The sequence below is a fragment of the Manis pentadactyla genome, chromosome 4, assembly GCF_030020395.1.
Source record: "Manis pentadactyla isolate mManPen7 chromosome 4, mManPen7.hap1, whole genome shotgun sequence".
Lineage (NCBI taxonomy): Eukaryota > Metazoa > Chordata > Mammalia > Pholidota > Manidae > Manis > Manis pentadactyla.
Window position 1 is genome coordinate 154,467,903 of NC_080022.1, and position 25,018 is coordinate 154,492,920.

General features: G+C 36.9%; 1 protein-coding gene across 4 annotated transcripts in view; it reads right to left on the reverse strand.

The window, feature by feature from the left end:
* The window catches only part of USP32 (ubiquitin specific peptidase 32), a 225,214-nt gene that overhangs the window by 145,215 nt on the left and 54,981 nt on the right, over nucleotides 1-25,018 (reverse strand). For all 4 annotated transcript variants that reach the window (XM_036911110.2, XM_057501265.1, XM_036911108.2 and 1 more), the window contains exons 3-4: nucleotides 6,758-6,863; nucleotides 2,626-2,744 (exon numbers count right to left, since the gene is read on the reverse strand). In XM_036911110.2, the coding sequence (XP_036767005.2) occupies nucleotides 2,626-2,744; nucleotides 6,758-6,863 (225 nt within the window). The remainder of the gene's footprint in view (nucleotides 1-2,625; nucleotides 2,745-6,757; nucleotides 6,864-25,018) is intronic.

The window sequence follows — 25,018 nt, forward strand, 5'->3', positions numbered from 1 at the left end:
ATCCTGTCAACTCCACCTTCACAATAAATGCAGAATCTAAAGACTTATCATCATCTCACTGCTACACCATGATCTAAATGACTATCACCTTTTATCTGGATTATTCAAATGACTCAACTGATCCTATTCAGCCCATCCTCTACATAAAAGCCAAAATGATCATGTTAAAAACAAAAAACCCTCTGTTCAAAACCCTCTAGTGGTTTCCATCTCACTTAGGGTGAAGTCAAAGAATTCACACTGTCCTCTATAGCCATATATAATCTCCCCACTCCATCCCACCTCTCCCCCAACCTCTGTAACTTCATTTCCTATGACTCTCTTGCTCATTCCATTCCAGCTAAATTGGCTTCTTTGTTTTTTCCGACATGTCTAGCATAATCCTGCCTCAGGGCCTTTGCTGTATTCTCTTATGTAAAGTGCCTTATGGAAAGTCCTTCCCCCAGATATCTGTGGTTTTCTCTCTCACTTCCTTTAAATTTTTGGTTCAAGTGTCACTTTATCTGACAAGCCTTTCCTGAGTACTCTGTACAACAAAATGCCCCACCTCCTCCCTATCACCACTTATCCCCCTTATTATACTTTATTTTTCCCTATAGCATTAATTATTATCTAATATATGTGCCTGCTATTGTGCCTAAATTTTAGAGAACTAGGTAGCTAACCACATTTAATTCCTATCTATAAAGTGGTAGTATCTGCATAAACCTTATTAAAATGAAAAAAAATTCTCCCCCTAAATGAGCACAGTATTAACACATCTGACATCTTTAAAAAATCCTGTTAATTAGCCTGCAAAGATTAGATCACCTTTTTTTTTCTGATAAGTATACGTTTGTTATTGGACGAAAAAAGAAACCCACAGCCTAGTTTGAATTGATAGCAATGAAATACTATCACAGCAACTTCTAGTCAATATGTCAGAACCAAAAATGCAGGAGGCCAATCCTTTTGCATCAAACACTTAGAAATTCTGAGTAAACTGTAACACCCTAACCAATGCCAAAAACTGCACAGCTAAGCTCAAATGAAAGAAAGGGAAATTTCCAGGTGCTATCAAATAGGAAAGTCAAAGGCCAGAGTCTGTGATATAATGCTTTATATGGAATATATATTTTATCATTTAGATGACCAAAATCTATTTCTCAGATATATTTGGTCTTAATCCTCTGTTCCTGAAAATGATTCAGAAATGGGTGTCTTGTGTTAATGAGGAGACTTTTGGACCCCATCAAGGGCAGGTGCTGGCTGCCAGGAGTATGTGATTAGAGGGTGGGAACTTTCAGCCCACAGCCCCCAACCTCCAGGTAGGGGAGAGGCAGGAGGGGCAGCAGAGTGGGTCAACCAATGGCCAGTGACTTTAGTCAATCATGACTATGCAATGAAGGCTTCATAAAAACCCATGAGAACGGCATTTTGCCCCTTTGCATCCTGTTTCCCTGTCTGAGAGAGCTTCCACATTGGGGAAAAAGAAGCTTCCCCATGCCTCTGAGCCAAGCCCCAAGTTCCAGGAGGATAGAAGCTCCTTTATTCCAGACCTTGCCCTATGTATCTATTCATCTCACTGTTCACTTGTATCCTTTATAGTATTCTTTAGTAAACTGATAAAGGTAAGTGTTGTTCTGAGTTCTGTGAGCCACTCCAGCAAATTAATTGAACCTAAGGAGAAAGTTGTGAGAACCTCCAATCTGTAGGTAGTTGGTCAGAAGGACAGGCAGTAACAGCCTGGGGCTTGTGACTGGCATCTAGGGCAAGTAGTGTTACAGGAAAGGGTGGAGGGTTGCCGTCTTGCAGGACTGAGCCCTTAATTGAGTGCTGTCTCCAGGTATAGAGTGTCAGAATTGGTTGAGTTGAATTCTCAGACACCATGCTAGTATCCAAGAATTCCCTATTGGTGGAGGGGGAAGACCCCCCTACCCCTGCAACACATACACACACTAGAATTGGGTCCAGGAAACCTAACAGAACCCAAAGGATATTAGAACCATATATATGCATATGGATGGAGTATTGACAATGTCTATATAATTAGGAAGATGACTATATTAAACTGAATAAAAACTCCCTGAATAGACCAAAAGCAGTGAAGGACTGTCATTGGTGAAAGCAAGTGGGTCAAAGAGCCACCCATAAGAAATCATACAGCACTGAGTGCTGCAGAAAAGAATTTTACTAAAAGAGTTTCTAAGAGTTTTACTCCATCATCTATAGCGACTTTTCCCAAATTAGCTGACCTCTGAAAAGAAAAAAAAGAATTTTCTCTATTAAAGATACACGTTTTTCTATTGTTTAAGTTTTGTACAATGGAGATACATTATTTCTGAAAACAAAAAAATGACAAATCTTCAAAACACAAATATTTCACTGTGAAAATCAGGTAAGCAAAATAAAAAGAATTTTCTCTATTAAAGATACACGTTTTTCTATTGTTTAAGTTTTGTACAATGGAGATACATTATTTCTGAAAACAAAAAAATGACAAATTTTCAAAACACAAATATTTCACTGTGAAAATCAGGTAAGCAAAATAAATGATAAAATAGGCCTTGATGGGTCGTAGAGGTCACAGAATGGCTCAGGTCAATACTCTGTCAACTGGGATGAAATGTAAATCTTTAAATATACCTCTGAGAAACATTTCCTGAGTGTATCTGGGACTTTACCATCCACCACATGGAGCATTCTTTCCATTTCTTCCCGTATAACATAGCTCCCAGATTCGCTTGCAAAAAGACTAAAAATGTCTAGGAGAAAGAAAGAACAAATTAATCTTACCATAGATTAAATATACCCTGGTGGAAGGGTGGTGAGCTGAAGGATAAGAAATGCTTGGATGAGAATAACCTGCTTGAAATGGGGATTTCAAGGTCAGATTGAATCCATGATAACAAGGTCTACAGGGTCCACCAAGGAGGAGGTATGAGGTGGCCTAAAGAAGGCGGCCCTGGGACATGACCTGGTGGTGGAATTAAAAAGCTAGAGTACAGACAGTGTTGGCTCTGAGTGATATACAGGACTCACCAATGGCCATAGAAGTGTAAATTGTGCAGAGCAATCTTAAAGAGAAAAATTACCATTGTTCTGACTTTTAAAAAACCATTGTCAAAACATTAACTCCTTTACTATCAATTAGAAATGTATGCAGAATTTTTTAAGTATGAAACTAACATTTAGTATACTGTAATTTAAAACATGAAACTTGGAGAATTAGTGTTTTATTTCTTTGTGAAAACTACCAAGAGTAGTTTGAACAGTGCTTGCTTTATCCCGTAACTTAACTGTTCTGTGCCTTGATAAATTGATATAATCCTTTCAAATAAAATGTATTCCAACATTTAAAATACACACACACACACACACACACACACACACACACACACACACACCCTGGTAGAGATAGGAAGGGAAGACAAGGGTAACAATTACTGAGTGATTAACTAGTGCTAAGCACTTTACAAATATGTAACTTAATTTATTCCTCAAAAAATTAAAATTAAAATTTAAGAAACCCAGCAATTAGGCATCTTCTCAAACACACCAAATGTGCAGAAATGTTTAAGTGTGACAATACAAAGTACTAAAAAAATATTGGGAGAAACAACAAATCTTATATACTGTTTATGTGAGTATAAATTACTGCAACCACTTTGGAAAGCAACTTGCCAAAATCTAGTCAAGGTGAAGATGTATGGTAGAAATTGAACTTCTAAGGAACTCCACTACCACCCTTGAGAAATTCTCATATGTTCGTGAGGTAAAACTACGTTCACTGGAGTACTGTTCGTAATAGCAAAATCTAGAGAGAAAAAGATAAATATTTATGAACAAGAATATGGCTAAACTGAGTTACACATAAAAATTGAATACTAAGTAGCAGAATAAAAGAACTAAGTATTTCAAGATGGTTAAATATAAAAAAATATTCAGGGTAAAGGAAATTGCAAAATAATCTCTATACTGTACCCATAAACCAATTTAAAATCTACAAAACAGTTGAAGTATGTTTATTATTTATGATACAAAAATGTCCTAAAGATATATAAAGATCCTCATGAGAATGGAAAGATCACCTAATTCAAGTGAGTGGCTACTCTTTGAAGGGAAGAATGGGGATGGGACCATGGAAAGTAGAGGGAGAGCCTCACCCTGGCTGTAATATTTTCTTTTCCAAAAAACAAAACCTAGGACAAATATGGCACAATGTTAAGAGATGATAAAGCTGGGTGGAGGTACATATTATATGTATGTTTGAATATTACTGTTACAGGTTGAACAGCATCCCCCAAAGAGATAAGTTGAAATTCTAACATCCAGATACCTGTGAATAGATAGAAGAGACAGTCCGTCCCTCTGAAGGCCCAGCAGGTTCCACTGCCTGCCCTTCTACATCCCAAGGCTGATTCCCTTCTGGGAAGTATTTGCTGGAAGTATTTTCTGACTATCTGTTTTGGATGGTAGCCCCCCAAAATGTGCTGAAGTCCTAACCCCAGTACCTGTGAGTATAACCTTATCTGGAACAGGGTTTTTATAGACCTACTCAGGTCAACATGAGGTCACTGGGGTAGGCCCTAATCCAATGTGACTGATGATAAGAGAAGAAAAGACACAGTTGGAAGAAAGCCATGTGATGAGATGGGCAGAGACTGGAGTGATGCAGCTGCAATCCAAGGAACACCAAAGACTGACAGCCACAACTACAAGTTAGGAAGAAGGAAGAATTCTTCCTACAGGTTTCAGAGGGAACAAGGTCTGCTAACATCTTAATTTGTGACTTCCAGCCTCCAGATGTGAGATAATTTTTTTTTTAACTACCCAGTTTATGGTACTTTGCTAATGCAGCCCCAAGAAACTAAGACAATTGTATAATAAAAATGAAGAAAAATCTTAAGTATCTTTTACATTTATCACCCCAAAAATTGCTATTTTGAACTACTGGCTGCCTGGAGCCACACTATGTATTTATTCCTAGAGGGATACTAATTTGAAAAAACCAGAATCACAGTTTAATTCCAATACATAAAACCGGGTTTACGGATATGTTCGTAGTTACCTTGAATGTGATAATGTGGATATATACATGTCTCAAAACATATAGTTTATATGTGTGTATCTTATTGTATGTCAATTATATGTCAATAAAACTACAAAAAGGGAAAGACTTAGAACATCTAAATTCAGGAATTAAGGAAGATTCTGAGTGATTCAGAAGAAGCAGTCATAAGGCAAGTTAGAAAAGGAAGGAAGAGAAGAGGACCCAGCATCCAGTGGCCAAGGGTAGAAATTTAGGCATTTGGGGAGCAAAATGTTATATTCTGTGTAATATAACATTTACTTCTTTTCCTTTCCTAGAAGTTTTTCAATAAAATTTACATTGCTTACTAATACTTTTGGTAAGAGCATATTTATCTTTGGGAAGTTCAAGAGAAGAGAGTGCATTTGTGGGGGAGCTCAAAGAAAATGGTGAGGGAACAGAAGACATTACAAATAAATGAATGGAAAAATTACTGTACAAATGCATATCCTAGGAAATACAGATGGACAATGATCAACTATAGTTATCTTCTCTTTCATGATTAGTGGGTAAATGATGCCCTCTCATTATAACATTTCCCTGCTTAGTAGAATTTAAAGGTCATGAATGAGGTGCCACCCTCTTCTGGCCTCAGATAATTTACCTAGTAAAATTAATTTCTGAAGCTAAAAGTAAAAGAATTTAATCTTTTACCAAGAATTTTTATAAAATACTATCAAGCAAGTGAACTTTTGGTTCCATTTGTGAAGTAAAGCATGAACAGGCTGATAATTCTGTCATCAGAATTTTAAAAAAAACAACCACTTTATTGAGATACACTGCACTCCATAAAATTCACCCTTAAAAAATTTTTAATGTAGTGGTTTTTTAGTACAGTTACAAGGTTGTACAATCATCACCACTATCTAATAACAGAAAATTTTCATCCCCAAAAGAAATCCTGTATTCATAATGGTCACTCTCTATTTCTTTCTCCCCCTAGCCTCTGGCAATCACTAATCTACTCTCTCTCTGTGGATTTGCCTAATCTGGACATTACATATAAATGAAAAAAATTATATAATATGTGGCCTATTTTGTCTGACATTCATCACTTGGCATAATGTTTTAGTTCATCCATGCATGTGTCACTACTTTATTCCTTTTTGTTATCAAGTAATAGTCTACTGCATGAATATATCAAATTTTGTTTATGTTGAATGCACCTGTTGACGCACATTAGGGTTATTTCCGTTTTGTGACTATTATGAACAATGCTGCTATGAACATTTCCTGTACATGTTCTTCTTTTAATGAATATATGTTTTCAATTTTCTTGGGAACATACCTAGAAGTGGAACTGTTGATCATATTATAACATGATGTTTAAGGAACTGCCTAACAGTTTTCCAAAATGGAGGCAATAGTTAATACTCCCAGCAACAATAAATGTATGGGGGCTGCAACTTTTCCACACCATTACTGGTTATTATAACACAACGCTGATTATTATCTTTTCTATATTAGCCATTCTACTGGGTGTGAAGTGGTATCTCATTGTAATTTTAATTTATATTTCCCTAATAAATAATTACATTGAGCAGTTTTTCAAGTGCTTATTGGCCACTTGCATATCTTCTTTGGAGAAATACCAATTCAAACCCTTTGCCTGTCATCAGAATTTCGAGATAAACTATTCTGCACACAAATGAAGTCTTACCATTTTGAGATAATAAAAGTACTTACATTTTGCTTTCTCTTCATCTCTGCCTCTTGTAAGAAGGACAAGTCCAACTATTAAATTATTGAAGTGTAGTCCTTTGGATGTTCCACCAAAGGAACAGTAAATCACCTAGGAGAAAATGATAAAGCCAACCTTAGGTGTTTCCACTGTTGAGGAATTTGAGGCTGATATCACCTTTAAAAAATCTTGTCTCCATCCCCAAAGAAAGCCCTGGTAAACTTTAGTGAAATGATGTTAAGTTTCTCCCTCTTCCTCTTATACACCTTGTTATCCCACTCATCCAAGAATATACTGTATCTATTCTATGAATATATATCACAGGCTCATACACTGAATATTTATTTATTCTTTTTCTTTGGAGTCCTTATCAAGGTCCAAGAAGATAAAGGTCCTCTTGTATCTTATTACAACAGACCCAATAATATAATAAGATATAGGTCCCTCTTTATTTTGGTAGCCCCAATAATGTAAGAAGAATTTTGAGCAATTATACAATTTCCTTTAACCTCTATAAAACTTATACACATCCTTTGATTTTAAAGATCAACATTCTCTAGCTGAAGGTTCAGAAATACAACAATAATGTTAACAATATATAAATGTATCAAGTTAACATATTGAAAACCTTAAATTTACACAATGTTACATGTCAAATACAACATAGGCAAAAATCTCTTAATTAAGTAAGCATGAGCAAACTTTTCTGGCAAGGGAAACAAAGCAAAAATAAACAAGTGGGACTACATCAAACTAAAAAGCTTCTGTACAGCAAAGGACACCATGAACAAAACAAAAAAGGCAATCTACAGTACAGGAGAATACACTTATAAATGATTTATCTGATAAGGGGATAACACCCAAAATATATAAAGAACTCATACAACACAACACCAAAAAAACCAAACAACCCAATTAAAAAAATTAGCTAAGGACCTAAAAAGAAATTTTTCCAAAGAAAACATACCGACAGACAACAAGCAAATGAAAAGATGCTCCACATTGCTAACCATCAGAAAATGCAAATCAAAACCAAAATGAGCTACCATCTTATACCAGTTAGAATGGCCACAAACCAAAAAGACATGAAATAACAAGTGTCAGCAAGGATGTAGAGAAAGGGAAAACCTCCTACACTGCTGGTAAGAATGTAAATTGCACAGCCACTGTGGGAAGCACTATGGAGGGTCCTCCAAAAACTAAAAATAGAAATATCATATGACCCAGTAATTCTACTTCTAAGAAATTACCTGAGGAAAACAAAATCTTTAATTTGAAAAGATACATGCACCTCTGTTTACTGCTGCATTATTTACAATAGCCAAGATATGGAAGCAACCAAAGTGTCCATCAATAGATGAGTGGTTAAAGAAGACATGGCACATATACATAATGGAATATTATTCAGCCACGAAAAAGGAAGAAACCCTGCCATTCATAACAACATAGATAAACCTACAGTGTATTACATTAAGTGAAATAGTCCAGGTGGAGAAAAACAAATACCATATTACTTCACTTATATGTGGAATCTAAAAACAAAACAGGAGAAGAGGAGGCAAGATGGTGGCATGAGTAGGGCAGCGGAAATCTCCTCCCAAAAACATACATATTTTTGAAAATACAACTATTCCTAAAAGAGAGACGAGAAGATAAAGGACAACAGCCAGGCTACATCTACACCTGCAAGAACCAGGGCCTCACAAAGGGGGTAAGATACAAGCTGCAGGCAGCGGGACCTGAGCGCCCCCTCACCCCAGCTCCAGGCGGCAGGAGAGGAGTCAGAGCAGGGAGGGAGAGGGAGCCCAGGACTGCTAAATACCCAGCCCTAGTCATCTGCACTGGGAGCGCAGACATACAGTGCATGGTGTGCTGGATACTAGGGAAACGGAACAGTAAAACCTGCAAGTGGGTTCCCGCAGCCAGTGCCCCTGGGACAAAAGAAAAGTGAGTGCTTTTTGAAAGTCTTAAAGGGACAGGAGCCTCACAGCTGGATGGAAGCGACCAGGCATGCTCAGCCCAGAAGCTGGGAATTCCGGGGAACTCTGCGCGGCAGCGCGGCTCTGAGGCCCCTCATGGTGATAAACAGCCTCCTGCCCGTTCCACCTCTGGAGCGGCCTGCCATAGCAGAGCAGCAGCCTGAAAGCAGCCACGCCCACAGCAACCGCAGAGCTTCATTCCACTGCGGTCCAGGCAAGAATCAGAGACCCCGTCTGGGCACAACTGCCCAGCACAAGCCGCAAGGGGTTGCTGTTCTCCCAGGAAAGGAAGTCCAGGAGCAAGTGGAAAGGGACTTGGTTCACCTAGCTGACACACAAACACGTGCCGACTACCCACGACTACCTCTACCGCCATGAAAAGGCAGAAGAATTTGATCCAGATCAGAATAACCCAGACATCCTCCCCTGAGAAGGAACCTGGGGAGAGAGATTTAACCAATCTTCCTGAAAAAGAATTCAAAATAAAAGTCATACCCATGCTGATGGACTTGCAGAGACATATACAAGAACTAAGGAGGGAGAATACAGAAATAAAACAATCTCTGTAAGGACTTAAAAAGCAGAATGGACGAGGTGCAAGAGGCTGTTAATGGAATAGAAATCAGAGAACAGGAATGCAGAGAAGCTGACATAGAGAGAGATAAAAGGATCTCCAGGAATGAAAGATTATTAAGAGAAATATGTGACCAATCCAAAAGAAACAATATCCACATTATAGGGGTACAAGAGGAAGAAGAGAGACAAAAAGGGTTACAAAGTGTCTTTGAAGAAATAATTGCTGAAAATTTTCCCAACCTAGGGGAGGAAATAGTCTCTCAGACCACAGAAGCACACAGAACTACCAACACAAGGGACTCAAGGAGGACAACACCAAGACACATACTAATTAAAATGGAAAAGATAAAAGACAAGGACACAGTAGTAAAGGCAGCCAGAGAGAGAAATAAGGTCACCTACAAAGGAAAACCCATCAGGCTATCATCAGACTTCTCAACAGAAACCTTACAGGCCAGAAGAGAATGGTATGATATATATATGCAATGAAACAGAAAGGCCTTGAACCAACGATACTGTATCCAGCACGATTATCATTTAAATATGAAGGAGGGAATAAACAATTCCCAGACAAACAAAAGTTGAGGGAATTTGCCTCCCACAAACCACCTCTACAGGGTATTTTAGAGGGACTGCTCTAGATGGAAGCACTCCTAAGGCTAAACAGATGTCACCAGAGAAAATAAAATCACAGCAAAGAAAGCGGAACAATCAAATACTAACTAAAGGCAAAAAATAAAATCAACTACCCACAAAAGCAGTTAAAGGAAACACAAAAGAGCACAGAATAAAACACCCAACATATAAACAATGGAGGAGGAAGAATAAGAAGGGAGAGAAATAAAGAATCATAACACTGTGTTTATAACAGCACAATAAGCGAGTTAATTAGACGGTTAGATAGTAAAGAAGCTACCCTTGAACCTTTCGAAATCACAAAACTAAAGCCTGCAATGGCAATAAGTACATATCATTCAATAATCACCCTAATTGTAAATGGACTGAATGCACCAATCAAAAGACACAGAGTAATAGAATGGATAAAAAAACAAGAACCATCTTTATGCTACCTACAACAGACTCACTATAAACCCAGAGACATGCACAGACTAAAAGTCAAGGGATGGAAAAAGATATTTCATGCAAACAACAAGGAGAAAAAAGCAGGTGTTGCAGTAATAGTATCAGACAAAATAGACTTCAAAACAAAGAAAGTAACAAGAGATAAAGAAGGACATTATAAAATGATAAAGAGGTCAAACCAAGAAGAGGACATAACCATTATAAATATATATGCACCCAATACAGGAGCACAAACATATGTGAAACAAATACTAACAGAATTAAAGGAGGAAATAGAATGCAATACAATCATTCTAGGACACTTCAACACACCACTCACTTCAAAGGACAGATCCACCAGACAGAAAATACCTAAGGACACAGAGGCACTGAACAACACACTAGAATAGATGGACCTAATAGACATCTATAGAACTCTACATCCAAAAGCAACAAGATACACATTCTTCCCAAGTGCACATGGAACATTCTCCAAAATAGACCACATACTAGGCCACAAAAAGATCTTCAGTAAATTCAGAAGATTAAAATTCTACCAACCAAATTCTCAGACCACAAAGGTATAAAAGTAGAAATAAATTGTACAAAGAAAGCAAAAAGGCTCACAAACACATGAAGGCTTAACAACATTCTCCTAAATAATCAATGGATCAATGACCAAATTAAAATAGAGATCAAGCAATATATGGGAACAAATAACAACAACAACATAAAGCCCCAAGTCCTCTGGGATGCAACAAAAGCAGTGTTAAGAGGAAAGTATATAGCAATCCAGGCATATATAAAGAAGGAAGAACAATTCCAAATGAATAATCTAAAGACACAATTATCTAAATTGGAAAAAGAAGAACAAAAGAGAAGAGGCCTAAAGTCAGCAGAAGGAGGGACATATTAAAGATGAGAGAAGAAATAAATAAAATTGAGAAGAATAAAACAATAGAAAAATCAATGAAACCAAGAGCTGGTTCTTTGAGAAAATAAACAAAATAGATAAGCCCCTAGGCAGACTTATAAAAAGAAAAAGAGAATCTACACACATCAACAGAATCAGAAATGACAAAGGAAAAATCACGACGGAACCCACAGAAATACAAAGAATTATTACAGAATACTACAAAAAACTATATGCTAACAAGCTGGAAAACCAAGAAGAAATGGACAACTTCCTAGAAAAATACAACCTTCCAAGACTGACCAAGGAAGATACACAAAATCTAAACAGACCAATAACCAGCAATGAAATTGAAACAGTAATCAAAAAACTACCCAAGAGCAAAACTCCCAGGCCAGATGGATTTACCGCTGAGTTTTATCAGACATACAGGGATGACATAATACCCATTCTCCTTAAAGTTCCCAAAAAATAGAAGAAGAGGGAATACTTCCAGACTCATTCTATGAAGCAGCATCACCCTAATACTAAAACCAGGCAAAGACCCCACCAAAAAAGAAAATTACAGACCAATATCCCTGATGAACAGAGATGCAAAAATACTCAACAAACTATTAGCAAACCGAATTCAAAAATACATCAAGAGGAGGATTGGATTAAAGATGGCAGCGTGAGAGGAGAGACAGACGCTTCCTCCTAAAACCGGATACAATTAGAAAATATAGTTGGCGCAACTAATCCTGAGAGAGCAACAGGAAAGAGGACGGTGTCAGACTGCATACACCTGGAGAAAAGAGTAGACCTCACCGAACGGGGTAACATACCAATGCTGTAGCTCCGCGGGACCCGAGCCCTTCCCCCAGCCCAGCTCACCGGCAGGAGGAAGAGAAACGGAGTAGGGAGGGAGTGGAAGGCTTGGGACTACTGAATACCTAGCTCTGGAGATCTGCTCTGGGAGCACAAACCTACATTTCATGGTGCTGTCATGAGACTCGCATGACTACCAGGTTGGAAAGTTAATACAGGCAGAGTTCCTGGGGAGACTGGAATTCCGGCCGCTTGTGGAAAGCAGGGATCCCTTTCCAGCTGCTCTGGGACAAAAACTTATACCTGTGTGACCAGCCCACTGGCTCAGGCAGTGGAGACAGGCACAGCAGCTGGAAAGCGGGTAACAGCTCTTTCCTCCCCCCAAGCACCAGTACCGCTCCCCTGTGACCCCCAACATTGCTTCAGGGGCTGAGAAGCTCAAGAATAGAGCTTCTTGACAATAGAGGGGTCCATATACAAACATGAAATGCCAAAGGAATCTTGTCCAGAGTAAAATTATTAATACAACTCCCGAGAAAGATTTAAATGATATGGACCTCGTGACTCTTCCAGAAAGGGAGTTCAAAAGCAAAATGATCAACATTCTAATGGAGGTACGGAAAGACATCCAAGAACTCAGGAATGAATTCAGGTCACAGATCCAATTGTTGAAGAGAATGATGGAGGGTATTAAAAGCAGGTTGGATATAATGAAGGAGACGATTATTGAACTAGAAACTAGAGAAGAGGAATATAAAGAAGGTGAGGCACAGAGAGAAAAAAGGATCTCTAAGAATGAAAGAATATTGAGAAAGCTGTGTGACCAATCCAAGCAGAACAATATTTGCATTAAAGGGATACCAGAAGAAGAAGAGAGAGACAAAGGGACAGTAAGTGTTTTTGAGGAGGTAGTTGCTGAAAACTTCCCCAATCTGGGGAAGGACATCATCTCTCAGGCCATGGAGATCCACAGATCTCCCAACACAAGGGACCCAAGGAAGATAACACCAAGACACATAGTAATTAAAACGGGAAATATCAAGGATAAAGACAGACTGTTAAAAGAAGCCAGAGACAGAAATAAGATCACATACAAAGGAAAGCCCATCAGGCTAACATCAGACTTCTCAGCAGAAACCTTACAGGCCAAAAGGGAGTGGCATGATGTATTTAATGCCATGAAGCAGAAGGGCCTGGAACCAAAATTACTTTAACTGGCAAGATTATCATTTAAATTTGAAGGAGGGATTAAACAATTTCCAGATAAGCAAAAGCTGAGAGAGTTTACCTCCCACAAACCATCTCTACAGTCTATTTTGCAGGGACTGCTATAGATGGAAGTGTTCCTAGGGTTGGATAGCTGTCACCAGAGGCAGTAAACCATGGTAGGGAGGGTGGAGCACCTGATTGTGAGGCAAATGCAAAATAAAATTGACTATCTTCAAAGTCAGTCAAGGGATAGACAAAAAGTACAGAATTCGATACCTAATATATAAAGAACGAAGGAGGAAGAAAAAGGAGGAGAAACAGAAAAGAACCTTTAGATTGTGTTTGCAACAGCATACAAAGTGACTTAAGTTAGACTCTTAGATAGTAAGGAAAGTAACCTGGAACCTTTGGTAACCACAAATCTATAGCCTGAAATGGCAATAAGTACATACCTATAGATAATCACCCTAAATGTAAATGGACTGAAAGCACCAATCAAAAGGCATTGAGTAATAGAATGGATAAAAAAACAAGAACCATCTTTATGCTACCTACAACAGACTCACTTTAAACCCAGAGACATGCACAGACTAAAAGTCAAGGGATGGAAAAAGATATTTTATGCAAACAGTAAGGAGAAAAAAGTAGGTGTTGCAGTAATAGTATCAGACAAAATAGACTTCAAAACAAAGAAAGTAACAAGAGATAAAGAAGGACATTACATAATGATGAAGGGCTCAGTCAAACAAGAGGATATAACCATTATAAATATATATGCACCCAATACAGGAGCACAAACATATGTGAAACAAATACTAACAGAATTAAAGGAGGAAATAGAATGCAATGCATTCATTCTAGGAGACTTTAACACACCACTTGCTCCAAAGGACAGATCCACCAGACAGAAAATAAGTAAGGACACAGAGGCACTGAACAACACACTAGAACAGATGGACCTAATAGACATCTATAGAACTCTACATCCAAAAGCAAAAGGATACATATTTTTCTCAAGTGCACATGGAACATTCTCCAGAATAGACCACATACTAGGCCACAAAAAGAGCCTCAGAAAATTCCAAAAGATTGAAATCCTACCAACCAACTTTTCAGACCATAAAGGTATAAAACTAGAAATAAATGGTACAAAGAAAGCAAAAAGGCTCACAAACACATCGACGCTTAACAACATTCTCCTACATAATCAATGGATCAACGACCAAATTAAAATGGAGATCCAGCAATATATGGAAATAAATGACAACAACACAAAGCCCCAAGTTCTGTGGGATGCAGCAAAAGCAGTCTTAAGAGGAAAGTATATAGCAATCCAGGCATATTTAAAGAAGGAAAAACAATTCCAAATAGTCTAATGTCACAATTATCAAAATTGGAAAAAGGAGCAAATGAGGCCTAAAGTCAGCAGAAGGAGAGACATAATAAAGATCAGAGAAGAAATAAATAAAATTGAGAAGAACAAAACAATAGAAAAAAATCAATGAAACCAGGAGCTGGCTCTTTAAGAAAATAAACAAAATAGATAAGCCTCTAGCCAGACTTATTAAGAGAAAAAGAGAATCAACACACATCTACAGAATCAGAAACGAGAATGGAAACATCACAACAGACTCAACAGAAATACGAAGAATTATTAGGGACTACTATGAAAACCTATATGCTAACAAGCTGGAAAACCTAGAAGAAATGGACAACTTCCTAGAAAAATACAACCTTCCAAGACTGGCCAAGGAAGAAACACAAAATCTAAACAAACCAGTTACCAGCAAAGATATTGAAGCACTAATCAAAGAACTACCCAAGAACAAAACCCCCAGGCCAGATGGATTTACCTCGAAATTTATCAGACACACAGAGAAGACATAATACCCATTCTCCTTAAAGTTTTCCAAAAAATAGAAGAAGAGGAATACTCCCAAACTCATTCTATGAAGCCAATATCACCCTAATACCAAAACCAGGCAAAGACCCCACCGAAAAAGAAAACTACAGACCAATATCCCTGATGAACATAGATGCAAAAATACTCAATAAAATATTAGCAAACCGAATTCAAAAATCTATCAAAAGGATCATACACCACGACCAAGTGGGATTCATTCCAGGGATGCAAGGATGGTACAATATTCAAAAATCCATCAACATCATCCACCACATCAACAAAAAGAAAGACAAAAACCACATGATCATCTCCACAGATGCTGAAAAAGCATTCGACAAAATTCAACATCCATTCATGATAAAAACTCTCAGCAAAATGGGTATAGAGGGCAAGTACCTCAACATAATAAAGGCCATATACGATAAACCCACAGACAACATCATACTTAACAGTGAGAAGCTGAAAGCTTTCCTCTGAGATCAGGAACAAGACAGGGAGGGATGCCCACTCTCCCCACTGTTATTCAACATAGTACAGGAGGTCCTAGCCATGCCAATTAGACAAAACAAAGAAATACAAGGAATCCAGACTGGTAAAGAAGAAGTTAAACTGTCACTATTTGCAGATGACATGATATTGTACATAAAAAACCCTAAAGACTCCACTCCAAAACTACTAGAACTGATATTGGAACTCAGCAAAGTTGCAGGATACAAAATTAACACACAGAAGTCTGTGGCTTTCCTATACACTAACAATGAACCAATAGAAAGAGAAATCAGGAAAACAATTCCATTCACAATTGCATCAAAAAGAATAAAATACTTAGGAATAAACCTTACCAAGGAAGTGAAAGACCTACACCCTGAAAACTATAAGACACTCTTAAGAGAAATTAAAGAGGACACTAATAAATGGAAACCCCTCCCATGCCCTTGGCTAGGAAGAATTAATATAGTCAAAATGGCCAACCTGCCCAAAGCAATATACAGATTTGATGCAATCCCTATCGAATTACCAACAACATTCTTCAACGAACTAGAACAAATAGTTTAAAAATTCATATGGAAACACCAAAGACCCTGAATAGCCAAAGCAATCCTGAGAAAGAAGAATAAAGTGTGGGGGATCCCGCTCCCCAACTTCAAGCTCTACTACAAAGGCACAGTAATCAAGACTGCCTGGTACTGGCACAAGAAAAGACCCAAAGACCAGTGGAACAGAACAGAGACCCCAGATATTTACCCAAACATATATGGCAAACTAATATATGATAAAGGAGCCATGGATATGCAATGGGGAAATGACAGTCTCTTCAAAAGATGGTCCTGGCAAAACTGGACAGCTACATGTAAGAGAATGAAACTGGATCACTGTCTAACCCCATACACAAAAGTAAATTCGTAATGGATCAAAGACCTGAATGGAAGTCATGAAACCATAAAACTCTTAGAAAAAAACAGGCAAAAATCTCTTGGACATAAACATGAGTGACTTCTTCATGAACATATCTCCCCAGACAAGGTAAACAAAAGCAAAAATGAACAAGTGGAACTATATGAAGCTGAAAAGCTTCTCTACAGCAAAGGACACCATCAATAGAACAAAAAGATACCCTACAGTATGGGAGAACATATTCATAAATGACAGATCCAATAAAGGGTTGACATCCAAAATATGTAAAGAGCTCTCGCACCTCAACAAACAAAAACCAAATAATCCAATTAAAAAATGGGCAGAGCAGCTGAACAGACAGTTCACCAAAGAAGAAATTCAGATGGCCAACAGACACATGAAAAGATGCTCCACATCGCTAGTCATCAGATAAATGCAAATTAAAACCACAATGAGGTATCACCTCACACCAGTAAGGATTGCCACCATCCAAAAGACAAAGAACAACAAATGTTGGTGAGGTTGCGGAGAAAGGGGAACCCTCCTACACTCCTGGTGGGAATGCAAATTAGTTCAAACATTGTGGAAGGCAGTATGGGGGTTCCTCAAAAAGCTCAAATTAGAAATACCATTTGACCCAGGAATTCCACTTCTAGGAATTTACCCTAAGAATGCAGCACTCCAGGTTGAAAAAGACAGATGCTCCCCTATGTTTATCGCCGCATATTTACAATAGCCAAGAAATGGAAGCAACCTAAGTGTCCATCAATAGATGAATGGATAAAGAAGATGTGGAACATATACATGTTGGAATATTATTCAGTCATAAGAAGAAAACAAATCCTACCATTTGCAACAACATGGATGGAGCTAGAGGGTATTATGCTCAGTGAAATAAGCCAAGTGGAGAAAGACAAATACCAAATGATTTCACTCATATGTGGAGTATAAGAACAAAGAAAAACTGAAGGAACAAAACAGCAGCAGAATCACAGTACCCAAGAATGGACTAACAGTTACCAAAGGGAAAGGGACTGCGGAGAACGGGTGGGAAGGGAGGGATAAGGGTGGGAAAAAAGAAAGGGGGCATTACGATTAACATGTATAGTGTTGGGGGGGGCATGGGGAGGGCTGTGCAACACAGAGAAGAGAAGTAGTGATTTACAGCATCTTACTATGTTGATGGACAGTGACTGTGAATGGGTATGTGGGGGGGACTTGGTGAAGGGGGGAGCCTAGTAAACATAATGTCCTTCATGTATCTGTAGATTAATATACCAAAATAAAATTTAAAAAAAAGAAAGAGAAAAAAAGAACAAAGGAAAAACTGAAGGAACAAAACAGCAGCAGAATCACAGAACCCAAGAATGGACTAACAGTTACCAAAGGGAAAGAGACTGCGGAGGATGTGTGGGAAGGGAGGGAGAAGGTGGGGGAAGAAGAAAGAGGGCCTTACAATTAGCATGTATAATGTGTGTCGGGGGACTGTGCAACTGAGAAGACAAGTAGTGATTTTACAGCATCTTACTATGCTGATGGACAGTGACTAATGGCATATGAGTGGGGGACTTGGTGAAGGGGGGAGTCTAGTAAACATAATGTTCCTCATGTAATTGTAGATTAATGATACCAAAATAAAAAATAAAAAGTCACATTGACTTTTAAAAAAAATGGGCAGAGGACCTGAACATTTTTCCAGAGAAGACACGCAAAAGGCCAACAGACAATGATGTTTAACATCACTAATCATCAGGAAAATGCAAATCAAAACCACAGTAAAATACTACCCCTTACCAGTTGGAATGGCTAATACCAACAAGACAAGACATAAGAAATGTAGGCAAGGATGTGGAGAAAAGGGAACCCTGGTACACTGCTAGTGGGACTGTAAACTGGTATAGCCACTATGGAAAGTAGTATGGAGGTTTCTCAAAAAACTAAAAACAGGACTACTATATGGCTCAGTAATTCTACTTCTGAAAATTCACCCAAAGAAAACAAAATCACTAATTGAAAAAGATACATGCACTCCTATGTTTACTGGGGCATTATTTACAGTAAACAAAATATGGAGGCACCTAAAATGTCCATTGATAGATGAATTCACTAAAAAGATGTGATGCACGCACACACATATACCACACACATCCACATCCACACTGGATTACTAAGCCATAAAAAAAGGAAATCTTGCCATTTGCGATACCATGGATGGACCTAGAGGGTATTACGCTCAGTAAAATAGGTCAGACAGAGAAAGACAAACACAAATATATGTGGAATCTAAAACAAACAAAACAGAAATAGACTCATAGACAGAGAACAAACTGTCATATGCCATAGGGATGCCATAAGGCTGCCATAGGGCTGCCTGGGGTTGAGACAGTGGAAGGGGGAAAAAAAATCAGTGAGATCATCCAATATCTTTATCTGTGTAATGGTTTCATGAGTATATACATATGTCAAATTCATCAAGCTGCATATTAAGATTTGTGCATTTTGTTGAATATGCCTCTCAACTTAAGAAAAGAAAAACAATGGTAGAACTTATGTGACTAGATTCTTTCTACAGATCTCTTACTTTATGCATAATGGAAATTTGTCTTTTCAGAATTGGGTTATTTTTTTCCCTAAAATCAAGAGTTAAAATTTCAAATTCTGTGTGTGTATGTGTGTACTTGTATGTCTATTTTGCTTACTGTGTTCCCTCTTTCTAAAGACATAGGAAAAATGTAAAATATTTTTTAATTGTTCTTAGAGATGAATTTAGTATTACATTTTAAAACAAGAAAATACATGTTGTATGTGACTTAAAATTCAATGGCATTTCATCTTGATTCTCTGTATTAGCAAGTAAAAAATTTATACAAAATTAGTAGCTAAATAGATACTATTAAAAATGGATTTTAAAAATATTTAATTTCAGAAAAGGATCAAGATTGGAAAACATTAAAAGTAATTTACTTGGGGTTCAAAAATGAGGAGGTAGTCCCCGGGTTCTCTACCTGGAGTTGTATTACTAAAGTCACCATATAAAATATAGATTAAATCCTTACATCAACATTAAAATTGATTAATGATTATTACTTTAAATCTTTTAAAACATTTATTGCTGAAATACAGAAATGTCGAATTTTTTAGTGCCCTGTAATGGCTTGAGCCAAGCCAAACACAAAGTGCCATACACATGCACACCACAAAATGTATAAACCTTTTCTGTACATTTCAGACCCATTAATATAACCTCAACAGTTGGAAATTATTTTCAAATATTCTTTTTTAAAAATTCAAAACTTTATTTCAGGATACCACTATTCAGGGAAATGCATATCAAAACCACAGTGAGATACCACTTCACACCTATTAGGATGTCTAGAATCAAAACATATAATAACGAGGTTGGCAAGGATGTAAAGAAACTGGAACCTTCATACACTGGCAGTGGTAATGTAAAACTGTGCAGCCACTTCTGGCAGTTCCTCAAAAGGTTAAACACGGAGTTACCATATGACCCAGAAATTAGGATTTACCTTCCAAGAAATGAGAAATACACCCAAGATATATACCCAAGAGAAAGCCCATAGCCTATACAAATGCACACAAATGTTTATAGCACCATTATTTATCACAGTTAAAAAATAGAAATAATTCAAATACCCATCAATCAATGAATGAACAAACAAAATGTGATATACCCATACAATGGAATATTATTCACCAATAAAAAGGAATGGGGGACTGATACATGCTGCAACAGAGCATATAACGTCTTCAAGATTCATCAAAGTCAAAGAAGCCAGTCACAGAAGACTATATATGACTCCATTTATATGAAATGTCCAGAATAGATAAAACTATAAAGACAGAAAGTAAATTAGTTTATTAGCCTAGAACTGGTTGAGGAGGGGATGGAGAGAAAAAAGGTAACAAGGGTATAAGGTTTCCTTTGGGGATGATGAAATTGATTGTGATGATGGTTGCACAACTCTGTGAACAAACTAAAAGCCATCACCTGGATACTTTGAATGGGTGGACTGAATAGCATTTATTATATCCCAATAATTAGAAAACTGTTAGGAAAAAGAATATCACTATTTCATTTAAAGCAAAGATCTGATATATATATATATATAGCGCCAAGCTGATTTAACACATTTTTCTGAAGACTGCTCCTATAAGCCCTTTTATTCTTCATCTGAAGTTTTTGAAAGTCAAATCTAACAAGAAAGAATGAAGATGGGAAAAATAGTTCAGAATGTATCTAATGTGAGTTACTATAAGCCAGGACTATTTTCTACATAAATGTCAAAACACTTCTACGGCTTCTGTCATTTGAAAATTAATGAAGAAATTATTATTCAGTTAGAATACTATTAAAATCACCACCCATACATAAAATAACTTAAGCAAATTATTTTGACTACTACTATTTTCCATGAGTAAAACCAACTATAAATTGGCTTAAAAAATTATAAACTATTTAAAAAGCTAAACTCTAGCCATAATCTGTAAAAAATGAAAATACATTTTCAGAGATTCTACTAACTTGATTTTAGAAAGAGTATCTGGGCTTCTTTCACAGGAGGCAAGAAAAAGAAGATTCTTAAGCCTGATTTCTCCTTCCTCTGAGGTCAACTGGCTTATACAGATAGAATTTTATACCTAGTATTCTCCCATGGTTGTTATTAATGGTAATTTAACAACATGCAAACAATGTTATTAAAATTCACCCTTAATTCACCTCCTATATTTTGTCTTGATATCCAGATCACTTCAACAGCAAATAAAGAAAACTCACGAATTAAACCTTGCATCAGTCTTTTCTTCTTCTTTTTTTTTCCACAGTTGGGACAAAAAAGGCCAAAAAGCATAAAAAATTATGGAATATTAGAGGACAGAATGACAGTCTATATACAGATAGGGATGGATATACATAGATATATGACATGTATATATTATCTATTAAAACTAAAATATTTAAGCTAAAAATATACTGAAAAGATCAATGTAAAAAATTAACCTTTATTTCACAGAAAATTATACTAAAAAGCTATTGAAAGGTATGGGATGATTTAGCCACAGGTATGAAAACTAAGCAAATGAAAAAATAAGGCAATTGTTAATTCCAGGGGGAAAAAAAACAACAAACTGAGTAAGACAGAAAACGAAATCATAGTACATGTGTTGCAGGGAATATTTAGAGTTACAATACAGTAAATAACAAATACTGATTTAATAAAAAATTCTGATGTAATTGCACTGGGAAGTTGTGGAGAGAAGTAAAAAAACTAAGTATCGTCTGCAACTAGAAAACAAAGATAATCTCTAAAATTCACCAAGAAATAGCAGGAAGAACACTATTTAAAAAATACAAATATATACCAGAAGGTATTGCTAGAAAGTTGTTGCCTCTGGAACTGGCCTAAGACTGAAGAAGGTGGGGACAAGCACCCTTGTTTTTCACTAGCTCTTTCTGATTCTGCTTTGACTATGTGCATGTATCACTGTAATAAAAAAAATAATTTTATACCTTTATTTTCAAAATAGGCAACTGGTTGCCGCTGGGGAAGGATTCTAGATAATGGAGATAAAATGGAGAAGACTTACTTTTCTCTAGAAACACTTCTGTAAGTTTTTAATGGTGTGCCATGAGCACACACTACCTATTTCTTTTAAGTTAATTAATAAATAATATTTCACAGGACTATAAGACATGAAATACAGAGCAAGAAGACAAAAGAGCATTGTAATTCAATTTAAATAATGTAACTAAAACATTTATTTCATATACTTTTTAAAAAGCAATTTTATTAAATAAAATTTTCATCATATAGGGATTACTAGCCTCCACAATACTGCCTAACCTATTTAAATAAATTCAGGTTGCTATTCGCCCTGGATCATAATACAGTTAGTATGATATAGCTTGTGGCAGAAACTGTTGGCTGTCTACACAATATCCATTTTTCTTTTCTTTTTTGTGTAGAACCCCAATTTTTTCCAAGATACTAATGTTTGTGATTAAACTTATGTTTTCCAAAATTTCTTGCAACTACGGCTAACCAGAAGTCAGTGGGTGTGTTTCTGAAAGGCTGTTTGATCAAATGGGGCCTGGGTCCCTGATGACAAAGGTCAGCTGCCATCAATCCTTTCAATGCCTACCTTTGAAATTATTTCACATTAAAGAAAAGTAAAACTAGTATGTTTAGTCACTACGGGTTTTAGCAGGGGAAAGGTGATATATCTCCCAATGATACACAAATCTGTCACAAATCAAAGCCTGCATTTCAAACCATCTGCCCTTGCAACTTGATTTAGGAGTCCATATTTGACACCATTTGTTTTTTCCCATACTACTTGTAGTAGTCACTAGAAATCTTGAAACTCAGTATGAGATACTCTGTAAGATGCCTATCTCTTTGGAGTCCCCCAGATACTCACTGGAGGAGAATTAATGCACATAGGATAAAATAGTTTATTATTTAAGTCCTCTCTCCCCAGACTTAGCAAGTTTTATGAAAATAAGACTAGTAATTTTTATAAGATGTTTAAGAGACAGAAATTCATCATATTTACATAATTACTATCCTGTCAAGTTACTTTATTGTGAAAGAATAAATTGTTAGCCTCTTCAACAACTGGTGTTGGCAAAACTGGACAGATAATGCAAGAGAATGAAACTGATTATTGTCTATCCCCATACACAAAAGTAAACTCAAAATGGATCAAAGACCTGAATATAAGTAATGAAACCATAAAACTCTTAGAAGATAACATAGGCAAAAATCTCCTGAATATAAATATGAGCAACTTCTTTCTTGAGCAAGGAAAACTTAAAGCAAAAATGAACACATGAAACTACATCAAACTAAAAAGCTTCTATAAAGCAAAGGATACCATCAACAGAACAAAAAGGCATCCTATGGTATGGGAGAATATATTTGTAAATGACATATCTGACAAGGGGTTAACATCCAAAATATATAAAGAACTCATACACCTCAACACCCAAAAAGCAAATAAACCGATTAAAAAATGGGCGCAGGATATGAGCAGACAATTCTTCAAAGAAGAAATTCAGATGGCCAACAGACACATGAAAAGATGCTCCACATCACTATCAGGGAAATGCAAATAAAAACCACAATGAGATATCACTTCACACCACTTAGGATGGCCAGCATCCAAAAGACTAAGAGCAACAAATAATGGTGAGGATGCAGAGAAAGGGGAACCCTCCTACACTGCTGGTAGGAATGTAAATTAGTTCAACCATTGTGGAAAGCAGTATGGAGGTTCCTCAAAAATAAAACTCAAAATAGAAATACCATTTGACCCAGGAATTCCACTCCTGGAATTTACCCAAAGAATACAAGTTCTCAGATTCAGAAACACATATGCACCCCTATGTTTATCGCAGCACTATTTACAAAAGCCAAGATAAGGAAGCAACCTAAGTGTCCATCAATAGGTAAATGGATAAAGAAGAAGTGGTACATATACACAATGGAATACTATTCAGCCATAAGAAAGAAACAAATTCTACCATTTGCAACAACATGTATGGAGATGGAGGATATTATGCTCAATGAAATAAGTCAGGCAGAGAAGGACAAGTCCCAAATGAATTCCCTCATTTGTGGAGTATAATGACGAAGTAAAACTCAAGGAACAAAATAGCAGCAGACTCAGAGACCCCAAGAAGGAACTAGTGGTTACCAAAGGGGAGGGGTGTGGGAGGGTGGGTGGGGAGGGAGGGAGAAGGGGATTGAGGAGTATTATGTTTAGTTCACATGGTGTGGGAGATCACAGGGAAAACAGTGTAGCACAGAGAAGGCAAATAGTGAATCTGTGGCATCTTACTACACTGATGAACAGTGCCTGCATTGGGGTATGGGTGGGGACTTGATAATATGTGTAAATGTAGTAACCACATTTTTTCATGTGAAACCTTCATAAGAATGTCTATCAATAATATCTTAATAAAAAATAAAAAATAAATGAAGTTTGGGGGAAAAAAAGATTTACTGTAACAAATGAAAATGTTAGCTGCTTTTCTCTAGTTGATTTAAGCACATTAGTTATTTAATATATTACAACAGTCAATGGTCAGTAGCATCAAGAGCTAACAATCAAAGACTACAGGTGTCAAGAAAACTGTTATCCATGTTAGTAAATCCAACATAAAGTGATGTGATCAGTAATAGAGATCAAATAACATCAACACTAGAAAACAAACATAAACCATTACTCCATAGTCAATCCCCCTAAACTTAGAATATCTAGTAAATCCATGTTCCTAGTCCCAAGGGGCCTCTAAATGCAATATGAATACTTCAGTGCCAATTTGCCAACACTACTGGAAAAATATCCTACTCATCAGCTATTTGTTGTCACATATATAGGTCACTATATCTGAAAA